Below are 26,790 nucleotides of genomic sequence, written 5' to 3'. Positions count from 1 at the left end.
ACATATTGCTAGATTCCTTCAGAAGTTCTTTATAAACAAAATCGAAGGGTCTTCTCCAGGAGCATATTATTATCATGAGCATATAGGTTAAAGTTCATAACTGATTACCCCAGCATTTCACCAAGATGTTATGAACCAGTAGGGGGTCTACAAGCAAAAAACTTCAAGAAAGCCCATACCATAAAGCCCATATCATAACAATGTTGAATTATACCATTATGATCCCCAATACTGAGTATTCAGGTGGATTTGAAAAACTTGTAGGTATTCTATATATATATATGTAATAAAAATACACACACATGCTTTCTCTACCAGAATAATATATAGTTCAGTTTCATTAAAAGATCAGTAAAAACTGGGCTACCCAAAATTCTGTCCTCCAAAAAAAAATGCTATAAATTATAAAATATATAGTGTTTTAAAAAGCGAGGTAACCTAATTCACAGGGAAAACTGATTGTGATTTCAAATTGTATCTGAAAACAGTTTGACAAGTAGTGGCTTCTCAAAGTGACATGTGTCTAATTGAATAAGCAAAGTGATTTGTAATCATGACAAGGTAGATGAGCTATGAAATGTATTAAAAAAGAAGAGAAGGCCAAAATGAAGACACTGACAGGTGTTTGCAGGCCTGGAATGTGGAAGTAAATATTCTAATCTTCATCTTTCTCTTCTGTCATAATAGAGGAGAATCATGAAGGACCAGTCGTTTAAAGTAATGACTGAATAAATCAGGCTCAGCAGAGCACTAGGCTGGCTTGTAGGATTCTTCCGGTGAAACTTACAGACCTGGCTCTTATAGGAAAATATAGTTCCCTAATTGTCAAATAATGTAACCACAGAAAGAAGAATCTGTTTGATATCATTAATGTATTCTTTGAATATTCAAGGCAAAGGGCTTTTCACATGTTGTGAGAATCCAGGCTTATTTGGGTTATTTCCCTTAAATTTCAATAAACCTATTTTATCTTTCCTGATATCTTCTTGTAAATTTTCTGTGATTATTACATCACTCAAAAAGCATTTAAAAAGTAATCATAGAATCCACCTAAAAATGTGCTGTGCTATAAGAGGAACATAATTATTCTGATCTCTTCTTCACTTTAAAATTATCCCAAAGTGGGAGGAAAAAACACTTTCCTGGGTTTCCTGTTTGTACTTTCATGCACTGATTCTTTTAACAGTATATCTGTGAAAAAGTATAACGATTGGCTTAAAGAACTGCTTTGAAGTAGAAAACATTCAATAAGGATATAATACGTACAACTCCAAAGTCAAAGCAGCAGGTGGTTTATATAGATAATGACACTGAGGAGTGTCATGAAATATGGATGGGACAATCACAGCTGCCCATCCAGTGTACCTCAGACCAAATGAAACCATTGATCTGCTCTCAATATAATAATGGCAAATGAATAAAATTAGAATTGCAACTCCTACCTAGTTTCTAACTATGAAAACATATAATATTCATTGGGATTTTTTTTCTCAGCCTTTCATTGAAGATCATAATGGAGCAGACTGGCATTTTGTCTTAAAATTATTGGCACTTTCATGCCTTAAAGCATAATTCTCTTTAAATAATTAATTGCCCTTCCATAACAGTTTTGTTATGTTTGGAATTTTGAATAATTGTGTGTGTGTACATCCTCATGTCAGGTAAGATTATAACCAAGAAAAATGTTCTTTGACAGGATAGTAGGATGTAAGGGGTTTAATATTTATTTTCCATAAAGTAGTTTTCACATTTTCAAGATTAGTGATAAACTCGTAAGGGAGAAATTCATATTTGTGGCACACATACTTATAGATTGGATTAATATATTTTAGCCACATTTAGCAATTAGGGAAACTTGTTATCCCCTAAAGAATATGTAGAGCATGGTTCTCAAACTTGGTTGCACATTAGGGTCATCTGGAGACTTTTTTTTTTAAGATTTTATTTATTTGAGAGAGAGAGAGAGAGAGAGAGAGAGAGCGCACAAGCAGCGGGGAGAGGCAGAGAGAGAGGGAGAAGTAGACTCCCTGCTGAGCAGGGAACCAGACAGAGGCTTGATCCAGGGCATCAGGATCAGGACCTGAGCCACCCAAGTGCCCTATCTGGAGAGTTTTTTTTTTTTTTTACAAGGCTGTCCCCCAGACCAATTAAGTCAGAATCTTTCAGGATAAGATCCAAGCATTAGTATTTTTTTACAGCTCCACCAGTCAATTACAATGTGTAACCAAGTTTGAGAATTACCGATATTGACAATTTGGGCTCTTAATTTTTCTGGTTATTCCTTCCCTTACATTCATAACAGACAGTATTTTTGGCATATCCTTTGTATTTTGCCAAATAACATTTTACACCAGGTAAATGAATAGAGTTCTTGTTCTTTCCAAGAGAATTTGAAGTAAGTTTTTCCAGGCTGTATCTACAAAGCACTGAATTTTAGTTAAATCTAGAGCAAACATATTTACTTTTCATCTTTCTACTTTTTAATCACAAGAAAAATGCATTTTATGTCTTCTAGGTATACTGTACAAGGGAAATGGGGAAAACCAGTTCATCTCCCAACAGCCTCCTGTTGTCAGTAGCATCATGGGCAACGGCCGAAGGCGCAGCATCTCATGCCCAAGTTGCAATGGCCAGGCTGATGGTAATAAACTGTTGGCCCCCGTTGCATTAGCTTGCGGGATCGATGGCAGTCTATATGTAGGGGATTTCAACTATGTTCGGCGAATATTCCCTTCTGGAAACGTAACGAGTGTTTTAGAACTAAGGTATGTCTTTCCTTAATTTGGGCTTTTTTTTTTTTTTTTTAATTTTATTTTTAAGTAATCTCTGCACCCAACATGGGGCTCAAACTTACAACCCCAAGATCAAGAGTTGCATGCTCTACCAACTGAGCCATCCAGGCACTCCCTTAATTTGGGATTTTTACCAAAGCTAAGCATGTCTTTATTAAGAGTTCAGTCTTTATGTAACATTTAGTCTAATGTAACATTTTATTTACGTAAGTATAATTTCCCAGTGTTTAAAGTTCTCCCTGAAAAGAGATTAGATTCTTGGTTAAAGTTGGGAAAAGCACAACACATATACGCTGTACCTAAATATATAAAAGAATCTATAGTCAGCCAACATACACAATGTCACTGATTCCAGGGCATTTTCTCTGCTCCAGTAGGCCAGAACTATGATTTTTAAATACCTTTAGTTGTCTTAAAATTGCCTCATGATATAGGTTGTTATTCTTTTATTGCATATTGGTTGAAATTAAGAGAGAAAATATTTCCCTACAATATCCAGACATAATAGTAAATGAACTAAGGCTATAACTTTCCATTAGAATATTGGATCTTCAAGTTGGGGTAATCCATTAGCCATAATACCAATAGTTAAAGTAACAAATTGTTGCTTTGCTTTGTTCATATAAGTGCAATTATTAAAATCATCCTATTCTGTAAATTATTTGATAAGCCTTGGCCTACAAAATTCATTTCCAGTGTTAGTTCTGCTTAAGTTGGCAATTTTCCATTCAAATAATTAAAATCTCCGTATGCAAGTTATTATATCTTAAAAACTTTTTCTAACTGTGCTCTTTTTTTTCCCACCTTTTTTATCTGCTTCCACCAAGAAATAAAGATTTTAGACATAGGTAAGCATTTTGCTGAAAGGTTACTGTTATGTTTCCAAATGTCCTTTTTACATTTTGATGTGATTCTCTGACATTGTTTCCTAAGAGCATTTCATCATGAGAGAGGAAACTCTGTATCACAGAACATCTAAGGAATTAAAACTGCTTAAATGAACCATTATTTAAGTAGCATATTGCAAATAACATTATGCAATATAATGTGAAAAGCTATTTTCAAGTTAGTTAATAAAATAAATTTTGTCACAAAAAATTACTATAATGAACCTGTCCGTATAACAAAAAATACTTCTAAACTTGTTACTGGCTCACATAATCTAAGCCACATTGAACAGAACCAAATCTGAAGCAGAGTAGGAGAGTTTAGGACAAATTTAGTTTGACCAATAATCGGGACAGAACCTGGTTTATTGGACCTAAAGCTTATTCAATTTCAAGGATTCTGTTTAAGAAAAAGAATCTAAAAATATTTGCCAAGATCATGTAATCATGTTCCCTGAGACCTGGCTGGTCTTACAAGGAACCCATACAAAGGAACACTAAGGCTTTGTTAACTTCCTGGTAAATTCATCACTGCTGTAGTTTATAATTTCCCAAGTTGAGAGAGTTACTAGATTTGAGTTTTAAGAAGTCATGTTTGTATGGACAGTATTATGAAGGAAAAGACTTTCTTCAAAGCTAAGGGTGAACTACAGTTGAAGCAAATAGGTAGGTTCAGAAGTTTTTCAGATTCTATTTGCTATGTATACTTAGCTAGAGAAGGCATAGTAAAAGCTTGTGTATAGACACTTTTGACTGAAAAACTTTCCCCAGGACAACAAAAAAGGGGTAAAAAAACAATATATTTTTAAAGTGAAGTTCACCAAAATGGCAAGACATATTGGGCCTGCTAGATCTAGTTTGTCTAGGAAAGTATCTAATGAAATGATATCAGAAAAATTAGTGATAGCGTATGTGAGATCCTTGAGATGAATACATCAGCATTACCCACTGAAACCACGTTGTAGAGATTGACAACTAGGAAATAAGAAACAAAGTTCTACTAGAAGATGAGTAGCTATTGCATATCAATATGGCCAGGCACGGCCCCATGACCTTTCCCTGAGATCCTCTATTGATCTTGTGCTATCAGCTAATAGCTCAGTCACATGCTGAGATTAACACTAAATTTCTCCAGACTGCTGAGCATGCAAAGCTCTGCTATTAGAACCCACAGCAGAATATCAAAATTTTTCTGGCCTTGCCTTCTTGGCAACTATGGAGAAAAGAGGAAAGACAAACAAGTGTGTACACCACGTAAATGTGAAAATGCTGGAGGCAGTACAGAAGGAACTATCAAAGCAGCCACCTTTTAACAAACCAGCCTATTACATGCCAGGCTCAGTGCCAGATATTTTATATACTTTATTGCAGATCCACACAATAGTCCTTTGGGATTACAGATGAGGTCATTGAGGCTCAAGGAAGCCTTGGGGAAGCCTTTTCTTCCCCAAGACACATAACTAAGGAATGGGGAGTGGAGATTTGAACCACTCTAAAAAGTGTGTTCATTGCAGTACACCTCACAGCCAGCTTTTATGTGTCCAAATGGCTGGGTTTCTGTGGAATAATTCTCTGGGTATACAGAAAGCTAGATTCATTTCACAATCATTTGACAAATTACTTAGAGCTATAATCTCTCTCTCTGGGAAAAAAAAAACTACATTGATTAGAGGTTAGAGATCCATTATTATTAACAATACTTCCTAATATGAGCTCATTATGTACTAACTCATGGTGTCTGGCAGTGATACTCATTGTAATCCCTCTCTCATGATCCTCCTTAACCTTTCTCCTCTGTACTTTATCCTGGCTAAATTTGAGCTCCTGCATTTCCTTTATGCACCATGCATGTAAAATATGCTGTTTGGGCTTTATACTGATTCATCCTTGTTAAATCAGTGTTGCCTGGTCATTTCTCATATACTAGGCACTTTGACAAGTAGTAATATAAGAAAATCCATGGTCTCGGACCTCACCGTCTCGTTGGGGAAACAAGATATATATGTAACAGACTAAGTAAGCATTCGTTGGCACGTTATTATATCCATGGCTTATACTGTGATAATAACTCTATGGAGGACATGATTACTGGGAGATGGGGATGTGGTAAAGGAAAGTTCTCTACAAGGTTGATATTTGACCTAGGTCTACAAATGGAGTCTGCTCAAATGGAAAAACAGAAAGTGGGGGAAGCTACGGATGGGGAGCAGTCATGAAGAAAGAATGCAGAACAAGTGAAGTTCCTGGAGTTTATGAAAAGACATGAGCAAGACCTGTTCGGAGAGGAATCAGATCTACCTGGATAGAGTAGGGGATCCCTGGGAAATCATGAGAAAGTCAGAGTAGAGTCAGATTGATCAGGGCCTGAGTGCTCTAAGGAATTGCTCTTCTGTCCTATAGGACAACAGAGCCAGTGGCAGCCATTGTGCCCAAAATGATGGCATACTCGGAATGGCCCTTGAGGAAGATGAATCCCGTGTCAGTGTTGAGGATGACTTGAGGATCGGTTATTTTTTTTTTTAATTTTTATTTATTTATGATAGTCACAGAGAGAGAGAGAGAGAGGCAGAGACATAGGCAGAAGGAGAAGCAGGCTCCATGCACCGGGAGCCCGACGTGGGATTCGATCCCGGGTCTCCAGGATCGCGCCCTGGGCCAAAGGCAGGCGCCAAACCGCTGCGCCACCCAGGGATCCCTGAGGATCGGTTAGAAAGCTGTTGCCTGAAGACATGAGATGCTAGGTGCCTAAATGAGTATGTCTAGCAATGAAGGAAACCCACCCATAAAATAAAAAAGGAAGGCAGAGAATGAACATACTGTGTAAGGATGATAAGGAAGAGTAAGATGCATCCATATCCAAGGTTTTTGAGACCGTGTCATCAAAAAATGACGAAAATAGGAATTCTGTTTGCTCAGTAACTAATCATAACTGACCTCACAAAAGCAAGATACTTCAACTCACTGGAGCTTCTCTATTTGGCTTAAAAAATAAAATTCTTTTCAGATGCTGCTTCCTATTTGCGTATGTTACCTTCCTCATCCTAGCTGATAGGAGCCTGTTGGCTTTCTCCTCCTCCCCCCTGTGCTGGCCAGCATACAAGTCATGAAGCGTTTAGGGACAGATGATAGGAGGAAAAAGAAATTTAAAAATGTGTCTAAATACACAAAAATGAACAGTGTAGCCGGTTGTTCATAATTGAGTAATATATAGAAATGCATGATCCTGGTCTTTTACTGTGTTCCGTATGCTATTAATAGTCTCGTTAATTGGATTGATGGGGAAAATAAATTAATAAAACTATTCAATCACAAAATAAATATAAAACACATAGTCTTACTATTTTAAAATTCAGAATATACTGTCATACTGAATTTAATAAGTACTGCCAGGATATTTTATCAAATTAGAGTCTAGCTATACTTGAAGGAATGGATATAAATACTAATCAATCAACATATTAAATTTTTTACATAAAAGGAAGCTTCTGAAATCCTTAAAATTTAAGATTCTCTTAGCTATGCTAAACATTTTCCCCTATGATGTTTATAGTATTAGTTTGCGAACAAACTCCTTTTGTAGGTAGTAAATTTTAGCTTATCTCTCTTCCAATTCTTTAAAATTCCAAAATAAAGGAACTTAAATTAATTAACTCTAATGCCAGCTAGGAAGCAGTAAAACACATAGGACTAAAAATCAGCTTTGTGAATTTTATATTACCAATTAAAAGATCAAAGAAAATTCCAATCACGGGTCCGTGAACTTGAATCTATTAAAGTTTTTAGAGACGAGAATATGAACACTTGATTCAGCACTTCTTATTGACTTAATATTTAAAAATCAAACAGGCACAGAAATTCCACATCCCAAAACCCTGCTTGCAGGTATAAAAAGGTATAAAATGCAGAAAAGAGGCATTTTATTGTTATACATAAATATTATTTATGCTTTCCTGTTTGGTAGAGGCTATGGCACAATTTCCAATAAAAAGATGAAAGTGCTAATGATATCTATTCTATAGCTTGTTCTTTGCAAATATTTCTCTAGTCTAAGAAGGTTGAATTAAGACAGAATGAATAAGCGAATATAGTCTGCATTTACCATTGGATCTGTGTCCATGGAGAAGCTAGTTCCCTTTGGAATCGTGATAATCTAGGCAGTAAAGGATGAGTTCATCAAGGTGCAATATACTAAAAGTTCCTAACTTGCTTTGATTCTGCTGCCATTAGTCAAAATCTTAATGTTATTTTAAGTCTTTCTGAAATGAAAATCAATTGTACCAGAAGGCCACTGTGCTTCTCCTGGTGAACAGAGAGAGACCCCTGCAAACCATGCATTCTGTAAATCCCCACACTCCAGCTACCAACGGCCAGACATACTCAGTCACTGTAGCCTCAAATTTTCCACATGAGATGTATTACTGACTTAAAAACTCACCACCCATTTGTGCCAACACACCAACCTCCCAAGAGCTTTGGCTTTTCAGGAAGTCAGAGTGCAAATACTAGCTCACTCTCAGAAAACTCTGCTTACATCAGGTGTCCTTGAATCCCGGACCCATCCCATATATTGTTCAGAGCTTCTCTTTGTCCAGTCAACTGAAAGTTTCCAAGCTCTTTTTTTTTTTCTTTTAGTTCTTTGCTACTGATCCCTCTTTTCAGATAGGAGGGGCTGGGGCAAAAAGGAGCTCTAATTTGCCATGCTAGGCTGCACTGCAGAGAATTTATCCAGTTCTCATTTCCTCACTTTATGCTTCTGTGGGGAATATTTCCAGAGGTAAATTCTCTTCTCCAAGACCACATACTCCTCCACATTTGTTATTCTGGACAATGGAGTTGTGTGCAAAATTAGAGCCTTCATTTGGCAGACATTTTTAAAACCATTGGCATATGTTGCTTGATTTAGAAATTTCTGTATCTTCAAAGAAGGAGATGCTTCAGGACAGGAAATACCAAATGTGAGCACCACTTTGGACATTCTCTTATTACTATCCCACTGGAATAAAACTGACGTCAATAAAGGCAAAGCTTATGACTTGAATGTCCATTATTTTTGGACTCATGTCCTATAGCTCAAGCAGCTACCTCAAAAATCTGTTGTTTTATTCTCAAAATGAGGCACATCATGAAAGAGCAGGCAGTTTTTTTTTTAATATCATTTTTATCAGGGTCCTGGAGTTTTTATTCTCCTTTATTGTAAAGCCATAATTTATATAGTTAGAACTGCTCGGTATTAAAATTCTCCCCTATACACTATGAAAAGAAAAAGGCAAGGTGCAGAGCAGCATAATGGCTTTTGTGCAAAAATGTGTATATGTCTATAAATAGATACCTCTTTTAGGGTATATGCTTTTTATCATGGAATATTGGAGAGAAGAAGGGCAAGTGAGAATCCTTTCACTTTTCATTTTGTACAGTTCTGTACAGTTTATTAGTGGGTAAATAGATGGGGAGATCATGATTTAAGTTTTGGGTTGTTTTTAATCATCTTTGGATTGAAAAATTGAGTAAATATTCTTTATTTTTGAAACACTGTCCTAGAAGTTGCTCTTGAAGGATTTTTCTACAAATAGCCTTTTCCACAGGTATTTTAGAAAAGATTTGTAAAGAGGGTAAAGAAAGTGAAAGGGATTTCATGATTAAGTCCTCCTATCCCAGGTTTCTGATAAAGGACATCATTTAAATGAATAATTCTGCATATTACCCTCCACTCGAAAAATTACTGAATATTCCCAGACTACCCCAAACAAAGGTCTTTGTCCTTGAGCCAAACCATATGTATCTGAACATCAAGTCCTCTTGCTTTGAGAATTCAGAGGAACGATTGATTATAATACTTCAACACTGAGAAAAAAAGACCCTGGCATGCCCTCCTGGAAATGATACCTTTCTACCCTTTGAACCTGTAAAAGGAAGAGACTTCTTGACGCTATTTTCTTAAAAGTGACCTTGTGGCTCTATAAAGGTATTTTGTATGAATACTTAACTCCAACTGAATTTACATTGGATTGCATTATTCATTTACCTTTATCATCATTACTCTAGAAACAATTCAAAGTGGATGTTTAAAAAAGGGTCTGCATTGTTTTAATAGTCTAGGATCTTATAGCATAACAGCAGGACCAAGGAAACAAATGTGAACCTATCCAAATTTAGATAGTTATTTTTTTCTTAGTAATATTGCAGAAAGCTGGTCATACTTGAGGTCATTAACAGTAATTATTTCACTCCTATACTGTGGAAAGTTACAAGGCAAAAGACATATGGTGGTGTCAGAGCGGGCAGAACAAAAGCAAATATTAAGAAAAGCTAATGCTTATTGAGTATGTGTTACGTACTAGACATGTTCTAAGCATTTTACCTGTATTAGCTCATGTCACTCTGTCAGCATCCTATGAAATGTTTATTTTATTATTATTATTATTATTATTATTATTATTATTATCATCATCATCATCATCACCTTTACAGATAAGGAATCTGAAGCACAGAGTTAAGTAAATTGCTGAAGTTCATACATTAGTGAATGATGAAGCTAGGATTCAGACCCCAGCAATCTGGTCCAGAGATCATGCTCATAGATACACAACTGACAAGAAAATGAACTGTGTGTGTGTGTGTGTGTGTTGTGTGTGTGTGTGTTCTCATAACCAGCCATATGACTATTTATAATTAATGTATAATTGAGGAGATAGGAAAGACTAGAGAAGTCTTTCCAATATCATGTCTTTCAAAATAGACCCAATTTGGATGAGTTGCAAACCTGTCACCAGCTGTATACCTGAAAGCCCACTCTGTCAATGTCAGGCTGTTTGTAAGGGGAAAAAGAAATCTCTTAAAATTGCCCTGAAGGTTATATGATATGTAGCTTTTCACTTCATCACAAAGTAATCAACTACCACATTAAGGAACACAAATGTCTGTCGCACTTAAAATTTCAGGCATCAACTTAGGAAGGTGATATTGTAGCACTTAACATGGCAAGTTGACCACTTGGTACAACCCCGTAGTGCTAAAATGAGAATGAGTTAGTAAAACCAAGTTTATCATCAAGATAATGTGGAATCTGATAGATTCTTATCTGTTGACATCTTTATGGGCACACCAAATTGTTTAAACTCTTTTTAGAATTTTTTTTTCCAGAAGGCAGTATTTGCGCAACGTACAAAATTACAGCAATCCTAAGAATGTGGTGTGGAGTGTTTATAAGGAGATTAACTTTCTAATTCCAACTAAGTGTCATAATCTGTCCATTCCTTGATGTCAAGTCTTACCACTTTTTACAGTGGGACATAAAACATTTCACATTTGCATTACTTTGTATGCATAAAATTGAGGCACTATGTTCTGTGAACAAATGCTTGCATCTCACCAAATTCATAGACAGGTCTCAGAGCAGCTTAATTTACAACTTTAAAAGTAAAATGATGGATTTGCCATTCTGCCTCACTGCATTAGGCCACCAACTGAGACTGCCTCCTACACATGAGTGACCTCATTCCAGTGTTTAACCCCATAGCTCGGGACAAACATCATAACTGCCTCAGAGTGCCTTTCTGGATGATGATAGAGCAACCAGGACACGATGCTACATTTTTGTCAGGGGCAGGTGTTCACGTGATTGGGATTTGTAGCAAACAGGAGGATTCCCTCTGATGAGGCGTGAGTGAAATCAGTAGTATATTATACTTCACTAGAGTTTGACAGAGACACCCTTCCCATGGAGTAAACTTTATGTGTGTCACTCAAGGGCAATTTATTAATGGCTTTTCATCAAACCAAAAGGATTTAGAGAACTTGCTGCTCTCGTTGTTTTTGGCTAAAAGCATACTGCCTTCTAAAGGGAATAATTTTCAAGATGACTGTTTTAATAAATTTAATAAATTAGAAGCTCTGCAACGAGCAAGTGAGGAAAACAGCCCTGTCAGAGCTCAGTTATTCTTTGAAGTCGTTATTAAATATGCTGTTCATTTTCCAGTCTTTAATAATGGATTTCAGTTTATAATCAGTTTTCTCATGATCGGTTTTGTTTTGCTTTTAATTCTCCCCTGTGTATTAGGAGTAACTGTCTTGTGATGTTTATGTATGATCCTTTTTTTACAGCAGCAACCCAGCTCATAGATACTACCTTGCAACCGATCCAGTTACGGGAGATTTGTATGTTTCTGACACTAACACCCGCAGAATTTATCGCCCCAAGTCCCTTACGGGTACAAAAGATTTAACTAAAAATGCTGAAGTGGTCGCAGGGACCGGGGAGCAGTGCCTTCCGTTTGATGAAGCCAGATGTGGGGATGGAGGGAAGGCTGTAGAAGCAACGCTCATGAGTCCCAAAGGTACTACCATTTATCAATTTGGGGATTTCTTTTTATTAAAGAAAAAAAAAAGATAGAAAACCCAGTTAGTGCCTGACTCTGTTTAATGCTGAGTCTAACATTTTACCCTCAACTGTGTTCTAGAAAGCTGTTTCACATCTAGTGTTTTTTCAAAGCCATTTAGCGTGAAACTGCTAGAATCCTAAGTTGATTTTACAGTAAATATGAGGCTCTTGGCATTTGTTATCATACCATTTTTTTCAACTTTTCGAAGAATAAAGCAACTAGTCCATAGTATTCAGGTCACATCCTGTTAAACTTCAAGAAGTGTCCAGATTCTTTCATTGTCCTGGAATCTCTTTGTCATGAATGAGTCCCAGGGCCTCTTTAAAAACCATCACTAAGCAACGCTATTAGTCCTCACTCAGTTTGGAGCTATTAAACTTTTGTTTCTATGCCATGGGAAAAAATGCTTGCTGTGAGGAATTTCTAGAGGTAACAAGGGCTAAAATTCTATGTGATAAAGGTTTCTAGCTTTTAAACCAGTTGGGACTGACTCCTTGCTCATGTATTATGCTATTCATTACAGTGTTTTTTGGTTTGGGTGGTTTTTTTTTTCCATTATAGCTAGCAACTGTTATGTGAACAAGGACTGGAAAAAAGCATTTGTTGTACTGAATTATTCATAATAGCAAATTTCATTGTAACAAGGTCAACGAAACACTAACCTTGGCTTAGATCTATTTTTGTTAGAATATAGTTACTCTAAGTTCAGAGTAAGAGAATTGGACCTGTTTCTATAATTGAGAGGTGACAACATTATACAGAAGTTATAATTTTATATTTAAAATGCAGTCACTGCCTATCTGATTTGTACACTAAGTGGAGATTCTTACAAATTTCGACTATTTCTTGATTACATTTTAACATTGATTTGTGTTTTAAATGCCTCTGTTGGGTTTGTCCTAATGTATTTGCAATCTGCAATCCTACCTGCTACCGGTCACCCATGTTATCCTTGGGGTTTGAGTGTTGAATTTAATGATGAGCCTGTGAATGTGAATCACATTGAAAAATTGGTCACACTTATTTCTCTTTGAAAAGGGATGGCGATTGATAAGAACGGATTGATCTACTTTGTTGATGGAACCATGATCAGAAAAGTTGATCAAAATGGGATCATATCAACTCTTCTGGGCTCTAACGATCTGACTTCAGCCAGACCTTTAACCTGTGACACCAGCATGCACATCAGCCAGGTAGTTTAAAATATTAAGCTGCTTGTTTGTTTTTCTTCTAAGTATCCTGGTTTCCTAGGTCAGTAGTCCATGTTAAACTGGATATATCATGTGTGGCCCCATATTAAACTGGATATATCATGTGTGGCGTTCATGGTAATAAAGCCGTTCCATTTAAATGTATTTCAGGAGCTGATAAAAAGTTATTTTCTTTTATCGTTCTGCATTTGATGAATTCAATGAGATTACAGAACAATTAGCACTTAAGAAATGCTAAAGCATCCGTAATAAAATACCAGTAAAGTAGCATGCAGATATTCCAAAAAGAACAAAACAGCTTAAATCTCTAATCTTTTGATCACACGAGCTTTTTAAGTAGTAGAGAGCCCACTATGATTAGTCCCTAGGGACTTATATTTAGAATTAGGACCTTTACCGTTGGCTTGATTGAAAACACAATAGAACGCTAATGTATTCATAACCTAGAAAGCCTCAATGTTTGGCGGTTATTACTGCTATAGGAACATATGTGTTCCTATCTCATTGATACCTCTTAACTCCCTGCTTAGAGATTCGTTTGCTATTTGGCTATAACTTCCAAATCTTTCAGGGAGCTGCGTTTTTAACTAAAATGCTATTTCCTACATTTGTCTCCCCTCGAAATTTTTAAGTTGATTTTACAGTAGCTCGTCCAGGAAACAATTTTAAAACAGTTGATCAAATTAAGGGTAATTTCCTCGAATGGTCTAATTTACTCTTCTGGCAGATTAACTACAGCACAGTCACTGACTAACCAGACCCTTTCTTTCTATTATGAAGGTACGTCTGGAATGGCCCACTGACCTAGCCATTAACCCTATGGATAACTCCATTTACGTCCTGGATAATAACGTGGTCCTGCAGATCACTGAAAATCGTCAAGTGCGCATTGCTGCTGGGCGGCCCATGCACTGCCAGGTTCCGGGGGTGGAATATTCCGTGGGGAAGCATGCAGTTCAGACAACACTGGAATCTGCCACTGCCATCGCAGTGTCATACAGCGGGGTCCTGTATATCACTGAAACCGACGAAAAGAAAATCAACCGAATAAGGCAGGTCACCACAGATGGGGAGATCTCCCTGGTGGCGGGAATCCCTTCAGAGTGTGACTGCAAAAATGATGCCAACTGTGACTGTTACCAGAGCGGAGATGGCTATGCCAAAGATGCCAAGCTCAGCGCACCTTCCTCCCTGGCTGCCTCCCCCGATGGCACCCTGTACATCGCAGACCTGGGCAATATTCGGATCCGGGCCGTGTCAAAGAACAAGCCTTTCCTTAACTCTATGAACTTTTATGAAGTTGCCTCTCCAACTGACCAGGAACTCTATATCTTTGACATCAATGGCACTCACCAATATACTGTAAGTTTAGTCACTGGTGATTACCTGTACAATTTTAGCTACAGCAATGATAACGATATTACCTGCGGTGACAGACAGCAATGGCAATACCCTTAGAATTAGACGGGACCCGAATCGGATGCCAGTTCGAGTGGTGTCTCCAGATAACCAAGTGATATGGTTGACAATAGGAACGAATGGATGTTTGAAAAGCATGACCGCTCAAGGACTAGAATTAGTTTTGTTTACTTACCATGGCAATAGCGGCCTTTTAGCAACTAAAAGCGATGAAACTGGATGGACAACGTTTTTTGAGTAAGTATATCCAAATTCTGCTTTGATTATAAAATGCTGTGATATAGTAATGCAATCTAAGGGCATTACTTACAATCTTAAGGGCAGGTGGGATCCGGTTTGGGGGGACCTGGAGCTTCTGTCTCTCTAAAAAAGAAGAAAAAACTAGACCAAAAAAAAAAGGGGGACCCAGGCAATGAGAAATTCTAAAGCTTACATGCCATTGGCATCACGGTCAGTCTACTTCTGCTTAAGGGTTGACATTGTGCTCCATACAGATCTAATGTATTAACAGCAAACCTTTGGAGAAGTGGACTACAGCTTTGGTTTTAGGCATAAACCCTCTGGGTTTACATTAGCCCACGTGATAAAGCTGCCACTACAGAGGAACTTTAAAAACATTCACAGTGAAGTTAGCTATTTACGTTAATGCTACAAATGTCCTTCTTAGCAGAGAGAAGGCCTTAACTTCTTACAATCAGTTTGTGGAGAATCTAAACTGTACTTAAAAGGACCTTTCCACTAAATGCAAATCAGCAAGTGCTGGGTTGCTGTGGAAGCGTATGAAAAAGGATGAGGCTCATCCTGCCAGGATATTCTTCTACTAAATATGTGAGTGGTGGCCCAGGCAGTGTGCTATTTGAACAGTCACATTTTGCGAGGTCAATCAGAATGAAATGAGAATCAGCCATTGTATATTTTATGGGATATGTACTTTGCAGTGAACGCATATGTAAAATCATTTTCGATTACTGTTCACTTCACTAACATCTCACAAACCATAAGGGGAAATTAGATGTACAGAGATGGCATGTTGACAAATGCAAAATAGTCCTTGAAATGAATATTGAGTTCCTTAGTGTGATTTTTACAATGATGTGCTGGAGCAAAAGTGTTTTCTGTAGAGTACACCTCTAAAATTATAATAAAAGTCAGTAGAAAAAATGATCCAATATACAAATATTTTCTGTACAACTTTTCTGGAATGGATCTTATACATAAAGCTGAGTTCTCCTGTAGCTTGAATTGCTTTTCTTTTTTGACAGATTCCCTTTTAATAAAATGAATGTTACCCAGCAGCATGATTTTGTCAGAGGAACAAACCTTTTCAATTGAATTACATTAAAATTCTGTTCTTAGCATTCCTTTTGCTCATTTTAGGATCGCAATAGGAAAGGAATAAATTGGAAGTTAATGGAAAGCACTTCCTTTGCACCATTTTCAAAGTGATAGCAGGCTATATTGCCAAAGAGGCAAAAAAAAAGAGTCCAGGAAAAGTGCTACCATCAGATGAGACTGGGCAGGAGAGCTGCTCTGATTTTAAGACTTTCAGGAAATGATGGTGGCATTGGTAGGGTTTCAGTTTAGTTAAAAGCAGGGAGGAAAAAAAATAGAGAAATAAGTTTTTAGTACAGTCTAGGACTCAAGCTCTGCTCTGTCAGCCTCTTTGAAATGTGTCCTTATTTGTTCGCAGGAAATGACACCTGCATAGAGGTTCATTGTGTGGGTGACTACTGACACATGAACTTCTTGCAGCAGTTACAGTGGTTGACTTAATGACCTACAAATGAATTTTAATCCTGTTTGGAAGATTAAACAAAGGGATATACTCCATTGGTAGGGTTGATGTGGACTAATATAAACAAATTTAGGATTTTTACCTTTTTTAAAAAGTATAGTGCACAATGAAGACATATTTCTCTGGTAACAGATATTCTCCAAGAACCCCAGACTTAGTTAAGAGACAGCACAGCAGCGACAGTAGAGGTTGAGCTGGCAAGCCAATCTCACGACTATGAGGGGCAAGCATTGTTTTAAAGAGTAATTTTGTTACAAATAAGTCTGTAATGAACTTAAATACATCACAATCATATCTTGACAAATACAAATTCATTACACATCATATTTAAATACAACTATTAAGTTATATCTAAATAAGCTAAGGAAAGGCAACTATTACCAAAAGCATTACTAAAATATTTTACCAAATATAAGCCTCATAATCGTGTATATTGAGACATATAAATATTTATTTATTTACATATATATAAGTAAGTATATATCGCATAATATATACATATAAATATATATTTATATCTGTAAATATGCACACACATATTTTGGTTATAATTTAAGAATATACTGATTTAATAAACCGGTGCTTAAAAAATCATTTTTCTAATAAAATGAACAGAAATATTGCTTTTTAAAAACCATGGCTTTATCACTTTTTCTCTAGATGTGTGTAGCAAAAGACAAGACTAAAAAAATGTCTAAGAAACATTTATGCATTTTGGTAGACAGTGTATTACAGTATGAGACAGAACAGAAATAGGGCACTTAGCCCAAGTAACTCAGAATCATCATGTCAGAATAACAAGTGATCTCTTTTTCCTTTTTTTTTTTTTTTTTCTGTACGTTTTTATACTTTGGCTGTGAAAGAGCAAGGGCCTACCTCTTCTATGTGAGCTTTAGAAACTTTAAAACACATTCAAAAGTAAGTGCACAAAAGGAAGGGGAATGCTGTTTTCAGACACCGTCTCCAGTAGCCCTCTCTGTTGAGACAGAGCAGCGCATTTTGTCTGCGTAACTTTGCAGGTATTGCTGGGCAGACTTCACGCCAAGCTCTACTCATCAGCATCTTGACAAGAGTTTCTGCTTACTACCTCCTGGCTTGGACATGTAACTGGGAGAAGGTGCTCAGGGGCAGCAGGGGAGCTAGGTGCCCCCCACCAGGCTTCCTTGGTGTTCACTGACATTGTTGGTGAGCCAGAATGCTCCTGCAACACTGGAAATATCTATCACATTCCCCTTTATATCTGTGCAGCACTGTGTGTCAAATTTAGACCTTAAAAGGATATTTGGTGATTTCATAAAGGAAGGATACAGGAGCTTTGAGGCAGAGTTCTACAAAAACCACAGGGAGATTGTGAGGCGGGGAGGAGGATCACCATTCCCAACTGAAAAACACCTGTTTTCTATGACTTTCATGACACCAGTCCCTAGAGCTGATGCAGGCCTTAAAATTATCCTTCTGCACAAATATTTCGCAAAGAGAAATTAAACTTATCGGCCCAGATTCCCAATTGTACATGTCCAGCTTTCTCCTTAGCCTGGTGTCTTAAAAGCCTGGAGATTAGCAGCTTTATAGGATAGGAACAGATGGCACAAGACCCAAAATCAGTAAATATGCCTACTGATAAAAGTATAGTTGCTATAGCTTCTACCAAAGAAATTTTAAAAGAGAATTAGCTCAATTACTTACCTTATATGTTTTTTCTCAGTACAAACTGAGAAAGCATTTTATAAAATGCAAACCAATTATCTTTGTGTCCCCCGCAAGTCCTGGAATGTTGCAGTGCATACAGATCTCTTCCAATAATGGTTTGCTGGTTAAAGGAATAGAGAGAGAAACCAAAGATATGGGGGCACCTGGGTAGCTCAGTGGTTGAGTCTGAGGTCATGATCCTGGGGTCCTGGGATCGAGTCCTGCATCAGGCTCCCCACGGGGAGCCTAACTTCTTCTCCCTTTGCCTGTGTCTCCACCTCTCTCTGTGTCTCTCATAAATAAATAAATAAACCTTCAAAAAAAGAAAAGAAAAGGAACCAAAGATGTAGACAAGAGAAAATGTATTTATATAGAAGAACCTGATAGAACCCATAGCTGACTCTTGCCCAGGCTCCATGGAAAGCACCATATAAATTTTGCTCCCTCCCTTTCTGAAGTAGTTTGGACTTCTCTGTACAAATAGTTGATACTGAAAGTCTTAGCAATTTTCATTCTTTGTTGTCAATACTTTTAGCTAAATTTACCCAGTATTACATGTTTATTCAGTTTCTTTTGCTTTACAAAATCAGGACTTCCTCGATTGGTCTATTAGTAAAATAATTAAGGAAAAAACGACTTCATACTGATAGCACTCTCTTCTGAAATATTGGTCTTAGAAATTAGCTTGGAGTAGAGACAGAAAACATGTCCCAAGCAGGTGTAGTTGAAGTATTTTGTTGTACCTGCAATCAGAAAGGAGGATTCTGGGAAGAGAAAACCCAGTTCCCAAATTGAGATTCTTATCAGTGACCAATAAAATAGGGGGATTTTTTAGAGTGTACAGATAGTTTCCAAGGTACAAGAACCTTCATTTCAAAAACTAGAGATAGCATTGTCTCCTTAGCAGCAGTTTCTCTCCTTGTTACTTGTAATGATGACGTCCCTATTGTGACTCGTTAGGCAAGTGGCCAATATCCTTAGACGTGCTACTGGATGAGATGATAGGAAGAGTGCAGAAGGCAGCAGAGGGTTTGTAACTCAGCTTTGAAATCTCGGAGACAGACTCATAAGTTTCATGAACTGAATAACTTATATTTTACTGATTGAATAAGCCATCTCGTCCAAGACCTCCTCTTCCATTGACTTGACAGGCGGTACAGAGGATGTCCAACTAGCTAATGGAGCCCCCTTGTGTGAGGACACTGTGATAAACCTCGTTACTCCCTTCCCTCAGTATTAGGGACTGTGTCCTGCTGGTCTTCATACCATTTAAAATATCAATTATCACATGTTACGATTCCTTAGCTAGAATAATTCCAGGGTGGTCAAAAAGATCTCACCTGCTAAAAATGTATTATTTTAAAAAGTTGAAACCCAAAGTGAAACCACAGTTCTCACACTTGACTGCACACAGAAGCAAATCCAGTGTATTGAATGGGGCAATAGAATAAATTATTCAATAGTAAATGGCATTTCACAATTCTCTGCTTGCTCACCCCCGTAAAAGAACTGTTTAGGCATATCTTTCTGATGTTCTTCTGTCTGGTTAAAGAAGACAACTTTTTTTTTTTTTTTTTTTAATGCTATGTGTTCTGATAAAGACACACCACCAGGTTGGTGGCAGTTTTTCTATCTTGGGACTTTGGGTATTTAGAGCTTTGTATTTGTGGAGCTGACTCTGTGATCTTTCGTGAACTATATTCAGATTTATAGAGTAAATAAACGAGTTTCAGCTTTTATGCATTTATGTAGGTATAGATGGGTCTCTAGCTTCTCATTCGGGTGCTTTATTGTCCCTCATTCAAGCTTAGCAATTTCAGAATGAGCTTCTGAACCATTTCTTTATAATGAACTTAACTCTGTGCCCATGGCAAACCTATGACTCCCAGTGACATCGGCTCTGATGCTCTGGGAAGGTATCAAAGAGGGATCTCAGAGGAGGAAAGACAGGCAGCGTAAAGAGGGCCTGGGACTACAAACTCAAACTAGTGCACAGAAAGCACAGGTAATTTGGAAAACTCAATGACAGTTACTCCAAATTAGAAAAGATGTGTCCATGCCCGTTGACACTGCATCATGTCTAAATAGCCTGACATCTGTGCCGTGTTGTGTTCTCCTCGTGGGTGTTTTATGCAGTAGCCTGTGATGTTAGAAAAACTCTAGAGGCATCTTCCACAGGACAAAACTAAGGGAATAGCCTTTCGCCTGATAGGCAGCTGACATCCAAACCTGAATGCTCAAACCCTGAAACTATGTTTCAGCACTATTTCTGCCCAAAAAGGCGTCAAAAACAAAGCCCATTTTATAAATACGTACCTAAAGATGGCACTAGGCCCCCATCCATTTTTCCTTTTTTTATTTTCTTTCTTTTCTTTGTTAAGTTTTTGTTTTAATTCCAGTTAGCATACAGTATAATATTAGTTTCAGGTGAACAATAGAGTGATTCAACACTTCATGTGACACCGGCACTCCTCTCCAGTGCCCTCCTGAATCCCCATCACCTATCTCCCCATCCCCCCAACTCTCCTTTGGGGACCCTCCATGCGTTCTCTGCTTACTGTCTTCATGGAAGAAAACATTTGAGACATTAAGAATGATTTTTAAGAAATTAGATCACTTAAAATCATGGAGAAACACTGTAGAGTTGATTTCTGGTTTTGCTATTTTGTTTAATTGTTTAATAATTTTGCTTTGAATTTTTAACCAGAATGTGTATTCCCAGGGACATCAGTTAAAAAGAAAGTGCAGGCAAATGAATAAAGTGGCTGCTGTACATTTCAAACATTAACCTGAGCTCTACTAAGGCAATGCTTTTATTAATACTCGATTTAATCCAATTTTTTTCTGCAGTCTAGTTTTAAGACATAATTAGTTCTGCCCAAGTTTAAAAGCAGAAAGGGAAATATGGTATTTGTATGTTATTCCTAGTACTGGAAAAAATCCCAGGAAAAATAAAAACAGATCAGATTTTCTCAGTTTATCTCAATATAATCCGTAATATAAAATTTCTCATATTTTCTCAGTATAATTGCAGTGTTTCAATAGTTGCAAGGCTACATTGACCCCTTCGGTGTGTTCCATTTAGCAAATTAATGTTCTGGATGTGCTAAATTGCTCCATAATGGTTCAATGCAGCTTCCAAAAGTGTTGAATTCCCTCTTTAAACTAATTATGTAACTGTCTAAATCTGATAGCCTCTTGTGTGTGTATATCCGCAGCTTCCCTTTTACACAGTGATGATCCAATGATTTATGCTAAGACTGAGTTATATACACCAACCATTTTAGAGGATCGTTTGATGACAGCATAAGAAGTTGCACGTTGATTACCAGTGAAAGGGAACTTCTTGTTTTTTAACAGTCACAGAACTGAAGATCCACAGTTGGGTATTTTCCAGAGACTAACCAGTATCTCTGGCTCATCTGTGACATCAAAATAAAAACAGCTTCGGCAGCCCTCACTCCTGGCTACCCTACTTCTCAGCATCCCAGAGAAAGCCCCTTGCCTGTATGCCAGGGTCCTGGCCTCATATCACCCCAGTTCCTAACCTAGCATCCCTCCTATCCTTCAGTACCACATCTCCAACATACACACTTACACACCTCAAAACACATTTCCTAGACCTTGGTTCATTCCAAAGTTTGGTAAATCTGCAGTTCATTAAGTGAGAACTCCCCCCCCCCCAAAAAAAAATAAATTTTCTGACAAAATGTTAATGTAAAGAAATACCACATTGTATCCCTGGCTAAAAGCTAGGTTTTGTTCCGTTTAAATGTATTTTAAGAATTTAAGTCTTATACAAACTAAGATGTTCCCATCTTTGGGCCTTGTAATGAAAAGCGGTAGATACAAAGCAAAAGCCGCAAAAACTTGTAGTTTATCTAAAGGCATAGTTAACCTTTAAGTACTTAGTGAGTATAAGGCAAGCATCAGCTAGAAGAAAGACTTCATTCTATTTTTTTAAAGATTTTATTTATTTATTCATGAGAGAGGCAGAGACCTAGGCAGAGAGAGAGGTAGGCTCCCCACAGGGAGCCCCATGTGGGACTTGACCCCAGGACCCCGGGATCGCTCCCTGAGCCAAAGGCAGATGCTCAACCACTGAGCCACCCAGGCATCCCAAGACTTCTTTCTATTTCCAGCTCTAGGAATGGGGAAAAAGGAACCACGTTCTAGTAAAGGCAAGCAAAGGCTGCCCTGAGGGATTGGAAGAAAGTTCTTTACTCACAGATGAGGTTTTTTAAATGGACCATTAGAGTCAAAGTAACAAAAGAAAAATTGCAAGAGTGTTCTAAGGCCCAAGAACAAAATGACTGAGAATCCGAAAGCATCACAGAAGTCCTGCGTGAACCAGGACATAGCCAGGATGACGGAGTTGTAGACCCTTAAGACCAGGAGGAATGAGTTTATATACAGTGATTATTTGTCATTTAGAGCCAGGGAGAAAGGTAACGCCTTGAAGCTCACCTCCGTGCACATACCTGTATGTGCATATGCAATTCAAGATTATCTCACGGCTTATTAATTTAATGAAGAGTTCTGCTCTTTTAACTTGATTTGTGAAGTGTACTCCATCCTCCTCAACACGGAGGGGGGGCCCACAGGTATGGTTAGTCAGTCCCACTTGGGACTGGTCCAGGCAACGCCAGCCCCAAGGGAGGCGCTTTTTTCCCAAAGTGGCTGTGGCACCTAAAAGAAAGTGAAAGTCTTTAAAGAAAATGAAAGTCTTCCCATGTGACATCGCAAAGGCATGCTGATTAGCAAATTATTAATTCATTTCAAACCTCCTAGGCATCAGTAAGCTGGGAATTTTGTGCTTGCCCTTTGGACGTCAAGCACTTCCCATTTTCCCAGTGACTCCCTGGCATTCCTTTACTCACCCGCTCGCTGTTCATTCAACGAGGACGGGTCGTGTGCCAGGTGCTGGTGCTCGACGCCGGAGTGCAGAGTGGACGGGCACGTTGGCAGGAAGCCCAGGAGCAAGACAGAGACGCAGGGGATGGGAAGGATGATGAGTGAGCGCAGAGATAGAGGCCCCTGACACGCTGTGAGAACAGGGACAAGGACCATCTCCTTGAGGCCAGAAACTCTTCCCAGGGTGGGTAATTTTGAAGCTTAGTCTTAAGGATTATGAATGAAGGCTAGCAAGACTCTTCTTGCTCAGTTGCTCACGTCTAGAGTGTTCTAGGCCAAAGAAAGCATGCCCTCAGGAGGCAGGAGGACAGCTTTTGGAGAGACCATACGGCCCGAGCATAGCACATGTGTGGGGAAGGAGGAGGAGGGGACCGAGGGAGGTGGCAGGGCTTGTGTTGACCAGTGTGGTGGGCTCCCATCCTGGACAGACAGGGCTTCGCAAAGGACTTCAGCCGGGAAGCAGTGTGATCAGTGTGGTGACAATGCGAGGATGGCTTTATGGAGGAAAGGAGAGGCTGAAAACGGGAGGGTGGGCAGCAGGAGACAGCAGATGGGGTTCAGAGAGGAAGGCCCGAACTCAGCTGGGCGCTGAAGGCCCAGGAGAGGAGGCAGGCCCACCAGTAGAAAAGGAACTGGGGCTCCCGGGTGGCTCAAGGGTTGAGCATCTGCCTTGGGCTCAGGGCGTGATCCCGGGGTCCCAGGATCGAGTCTCGCATCAGGTCCCTGCATGGAGCCTGCTTCTCCCTCTGCCTGTGTCTCTGCCTTTCTGTGTATCTCTCATGCGTGAATAAATAAAATCTTTTTTTAAAAAATGAAAATCACACAGGAAAGGAAGGTAGAAAGTGTAGTAAGGAGGGAGTGAAATGTGGATTTACAGGCTGAATTTTCTGCAGCTTGAGAATAAAGATGGTGCCTGTGTTAGTACTTTGGGGTCCACTTTCTGCTACTGGATCCTCTTCCCCTGGCTCTTGGGAAGCCTCCAACCTGGGCGCTCTCCCCTTTCCCAGCCCCGTTTGCTCCTTAACCACCCCGGTGTGACCGTCCCTGGCTTCCCCTTGCTCCTTGCACTGTGTGATACTCCTTTTCTCTCAAAGCTTATGAATAGACAATTTAGTCTAAATGCCGTTCCATCTCAGGTTCTGGATCCATCCACCACTACTGTTGCTCTTCCTCCCAAGTCTTTTCACGTTCGCCTCAGTGTCCCAAATGGTCGGCAGTTCACGGGTCCCTTGATGCTGCTGTGTCTCCACGGTCTCCCTGTCGCCATGCAAGGCATCACCCTCTCCCGAGGCGGGGGGGGGGGGGGGGGGGGGGAGTCTGGATGGGGCAAAACAAGGGCCAAAACACAAAGAGGAGGACAAAAGAGAGGCGTGGGTCTGACCTCCGAGCACTTTCCAGCCTCGTGAGCAGATCCAGGAGGATGAGGGCACATCTTTGACACCCAGCTCCCGCTTGACATCAGCTCCCTAGCAAGCCGAGACCTGCCCAAGCCCTGGTCTCTAAACAGATGAGTCCCGCACATATCAGCCTTCTTCAGTCAACAAACAGTTGTTTGGTTTTTAAGAAAAATGACTTAAATATGATTCTTCTCTTAACAATGGCTAATCCAGAATCTTTCAAACCCAAAGGGAGCTAATTCTGGGATGTCCTGACTTTGGAAGCCTTTGTCTCTTGGATGAACTTCAAAGCTGGGTGGTGCCTCCTGTCACTACTCCATCATGTGGTCATCATAACTGTGTGCGGAAGAGGCACTGGGTCCCTTGCTTCGGTGTGATCTCTGAAAAACAGGTCCCGTGGGTTCAGCGTTCAGAGAGAGGGCTGAACCAGAGAGGTGAGGAAGGAAAGGTCCGCCGGTTCCCTGCTTCTCTGAACCTGTCTCCTGAGGTATTAGAACAAGACAGTAGTGGCTCACTTCAGGCTACTGCCATTTCTGGTTTAAGGGAGCACAGCACTGGCCGAATTTTGCCCCCACCAGCCAGACCTGTGGCAGATGACAACCTGGCGGCAAAGAAATGTTAACAGGTGTTAGCCACCTCCCCACCCAGGCGCCGTTCTCACCCCTGCTCATCGCGATCCTCTTAGCACTCGAGACAAAAATGATGTAAATTAAGACTTTCTTGCGTCCTTCTTCTTTTGCATTTTGCCTGTCATTCTTGGTACTATGTAGGTAGCAGTCAACTCCATACCAGGTGGACGCATGATTTTGGAAGTTGGCTGATTGCTCTACTTTCCGTGGTGATGGAAGCATTTTACATTTTCTCTCCAGAACCTGAGCTTCGCCGATTTCTGACGCATCATCTTGCTACTGAATTCAAAGAAATTAGGACTTTGAGATAATTGTTAAAATGCGTACACCTCAGATTCGTATTCGTTTCTAGAATTGGGTAGATGTAAATTCTCTTGATACTCGTGTTACAGGTCACAGCCCCGTTATTAGGGTTCCCGGTCAGCCCACCACTGGAAGTTTAAATCAGGCTCTGTTCTGCTATTCTTGCTGTTGAGCACGCCCTTCATCAGGAATGAGCTCAAGGAATGATTTGTGCATGCGTTTTGTTATGATAGGGTGAGTCCTTTTGTCCTACTTCACCGCAGTGACAGGCAGGGTGTCCATGTTAGCATTGTGGGGGAAAAAAGTATTGCCATGATGGATGGTGAGATTAAGGGAAAGTTTTTTGGGGGGAGGAAAGGTGGGGTTTGCTGGCTAATTAAACTATGGAAGAAAATTTGAACCTAAGGAACCTTCCAGAATTTGGAAGCGAACCTTCTCCCTCTGTATCAAGGGGACAGTGAGGAGAAAGGCAGGTTGGGTAAGTCTCCTTCACAGGCGTCCTCACTGTGACACTAGCCTGAAAGCAGAGGATGTGCCCTCACTAAGCAGCCCCCAGAGTAGGCCTATCCTGGGATGGCCCAGGAAAGACAGGGCAGGGCCAGTCTAAACTCGGACTTGACCATTTACGCCCCCTCCAGAGGTCTCCAGAATGTGGCCCACCTGACATCTGCTGTCTCGCCTTCTCAGAGCGGGCCGACTTTGGGCTGGAGAAGCCCATGCATGTATATACGGATACCTCAGAATAAAACCTACATCCAGCTTCACTCTTCTCTGGGTGAAGAGCATAGAGGTTTGGGAGAGAGGCATCTCGAACATGGTCCGAGTCGATACGTAAGTCTGCGTCCTCTTTGAGAAAGACCAGCTCCGTGTCAGGCTGGATGAGAAGCCCACGCTCAGCCCACCGCTCCTGCAAACGGCCCCTCCTCTGGGTTCCACCTGCTTCTCCAAAGCCCGACTCTCACGCACACAGATTTCTCCCAGAAGCAGGAGATCATTTTTAAAACGTGACATTTGATTAAAGAGGCCATCTTGTGGGAAAACACTGTTGACAACAGATGATCCTGTTGCTGGGTTTCAAAGGCAGTTGGCGAGGACGGCACAGTGTTTCCACTCGAGCACATTTGCCATATCGATGGTCTATTGACATCGTGATGGTAACCGTCTGACTCAGGCAGTTTTTCTCTCCGTTGAGGAGCTGCAGATGTGTGAGCAGACAGGCCGTGTAGGAGTGGCGTCTGGGAGGGTGAGCTGGGCCCCGTGAGCACGGGGAGGGGCAAGGAGACCAGTATTTAGGGTTAGGGCGGTGGTGGGAAGGGATCCGAGGGATCCGGAGGGAAGCGAAGGGTGGGCGCCTCTGTCTACGCCGAGGGGAGAGG

The 26,790-nt window shown here is 39.7% G+C and overlaps 1 protein-coding gene across 1 annotated transcript in view; it reads left to right on the top strand.

The window, feature by feature from the left end:
* Positions 1-26,790, top strand: part of TENM3 (teneurin transmembrane protein 3) — a 605,974-nt gene that overhangs the window by 551,439 nt on the left and 27,745 nt on the right. The window contains 5 exon segments of the mRNA XM_035700253.2: positions 2,516-2,765; positions 11,780-12,012; positions 13,096-13,250; positions 14,049-14,693; positions 14,695-14,924. Coding sequence (XP_035556146.1) covers positions 2,516-2,765; positions 11,780-12,012; positions 13,096-13,250; positions 14,049-14,693; positions 14,695-14,924 — 1,513 coding nt within the window.

Source organism: Canis lupus, chromosome 16 (genome assembly GCF_003254725.2).
Source record: "Canis lupus dingo isolate Sandy chromosome 16, ASM325472v2, whole genome shotgun sequence".
In the NCBI taxonomy this organism is placed as follows: Eukaryota; Metazoa; Chordata; class Mammalia; order Carnivora; family Canidae; genus Canis; species Canis lupus.
This window is presented reverse-complemented; position numbering and strand designations above follow the sequence as displayed.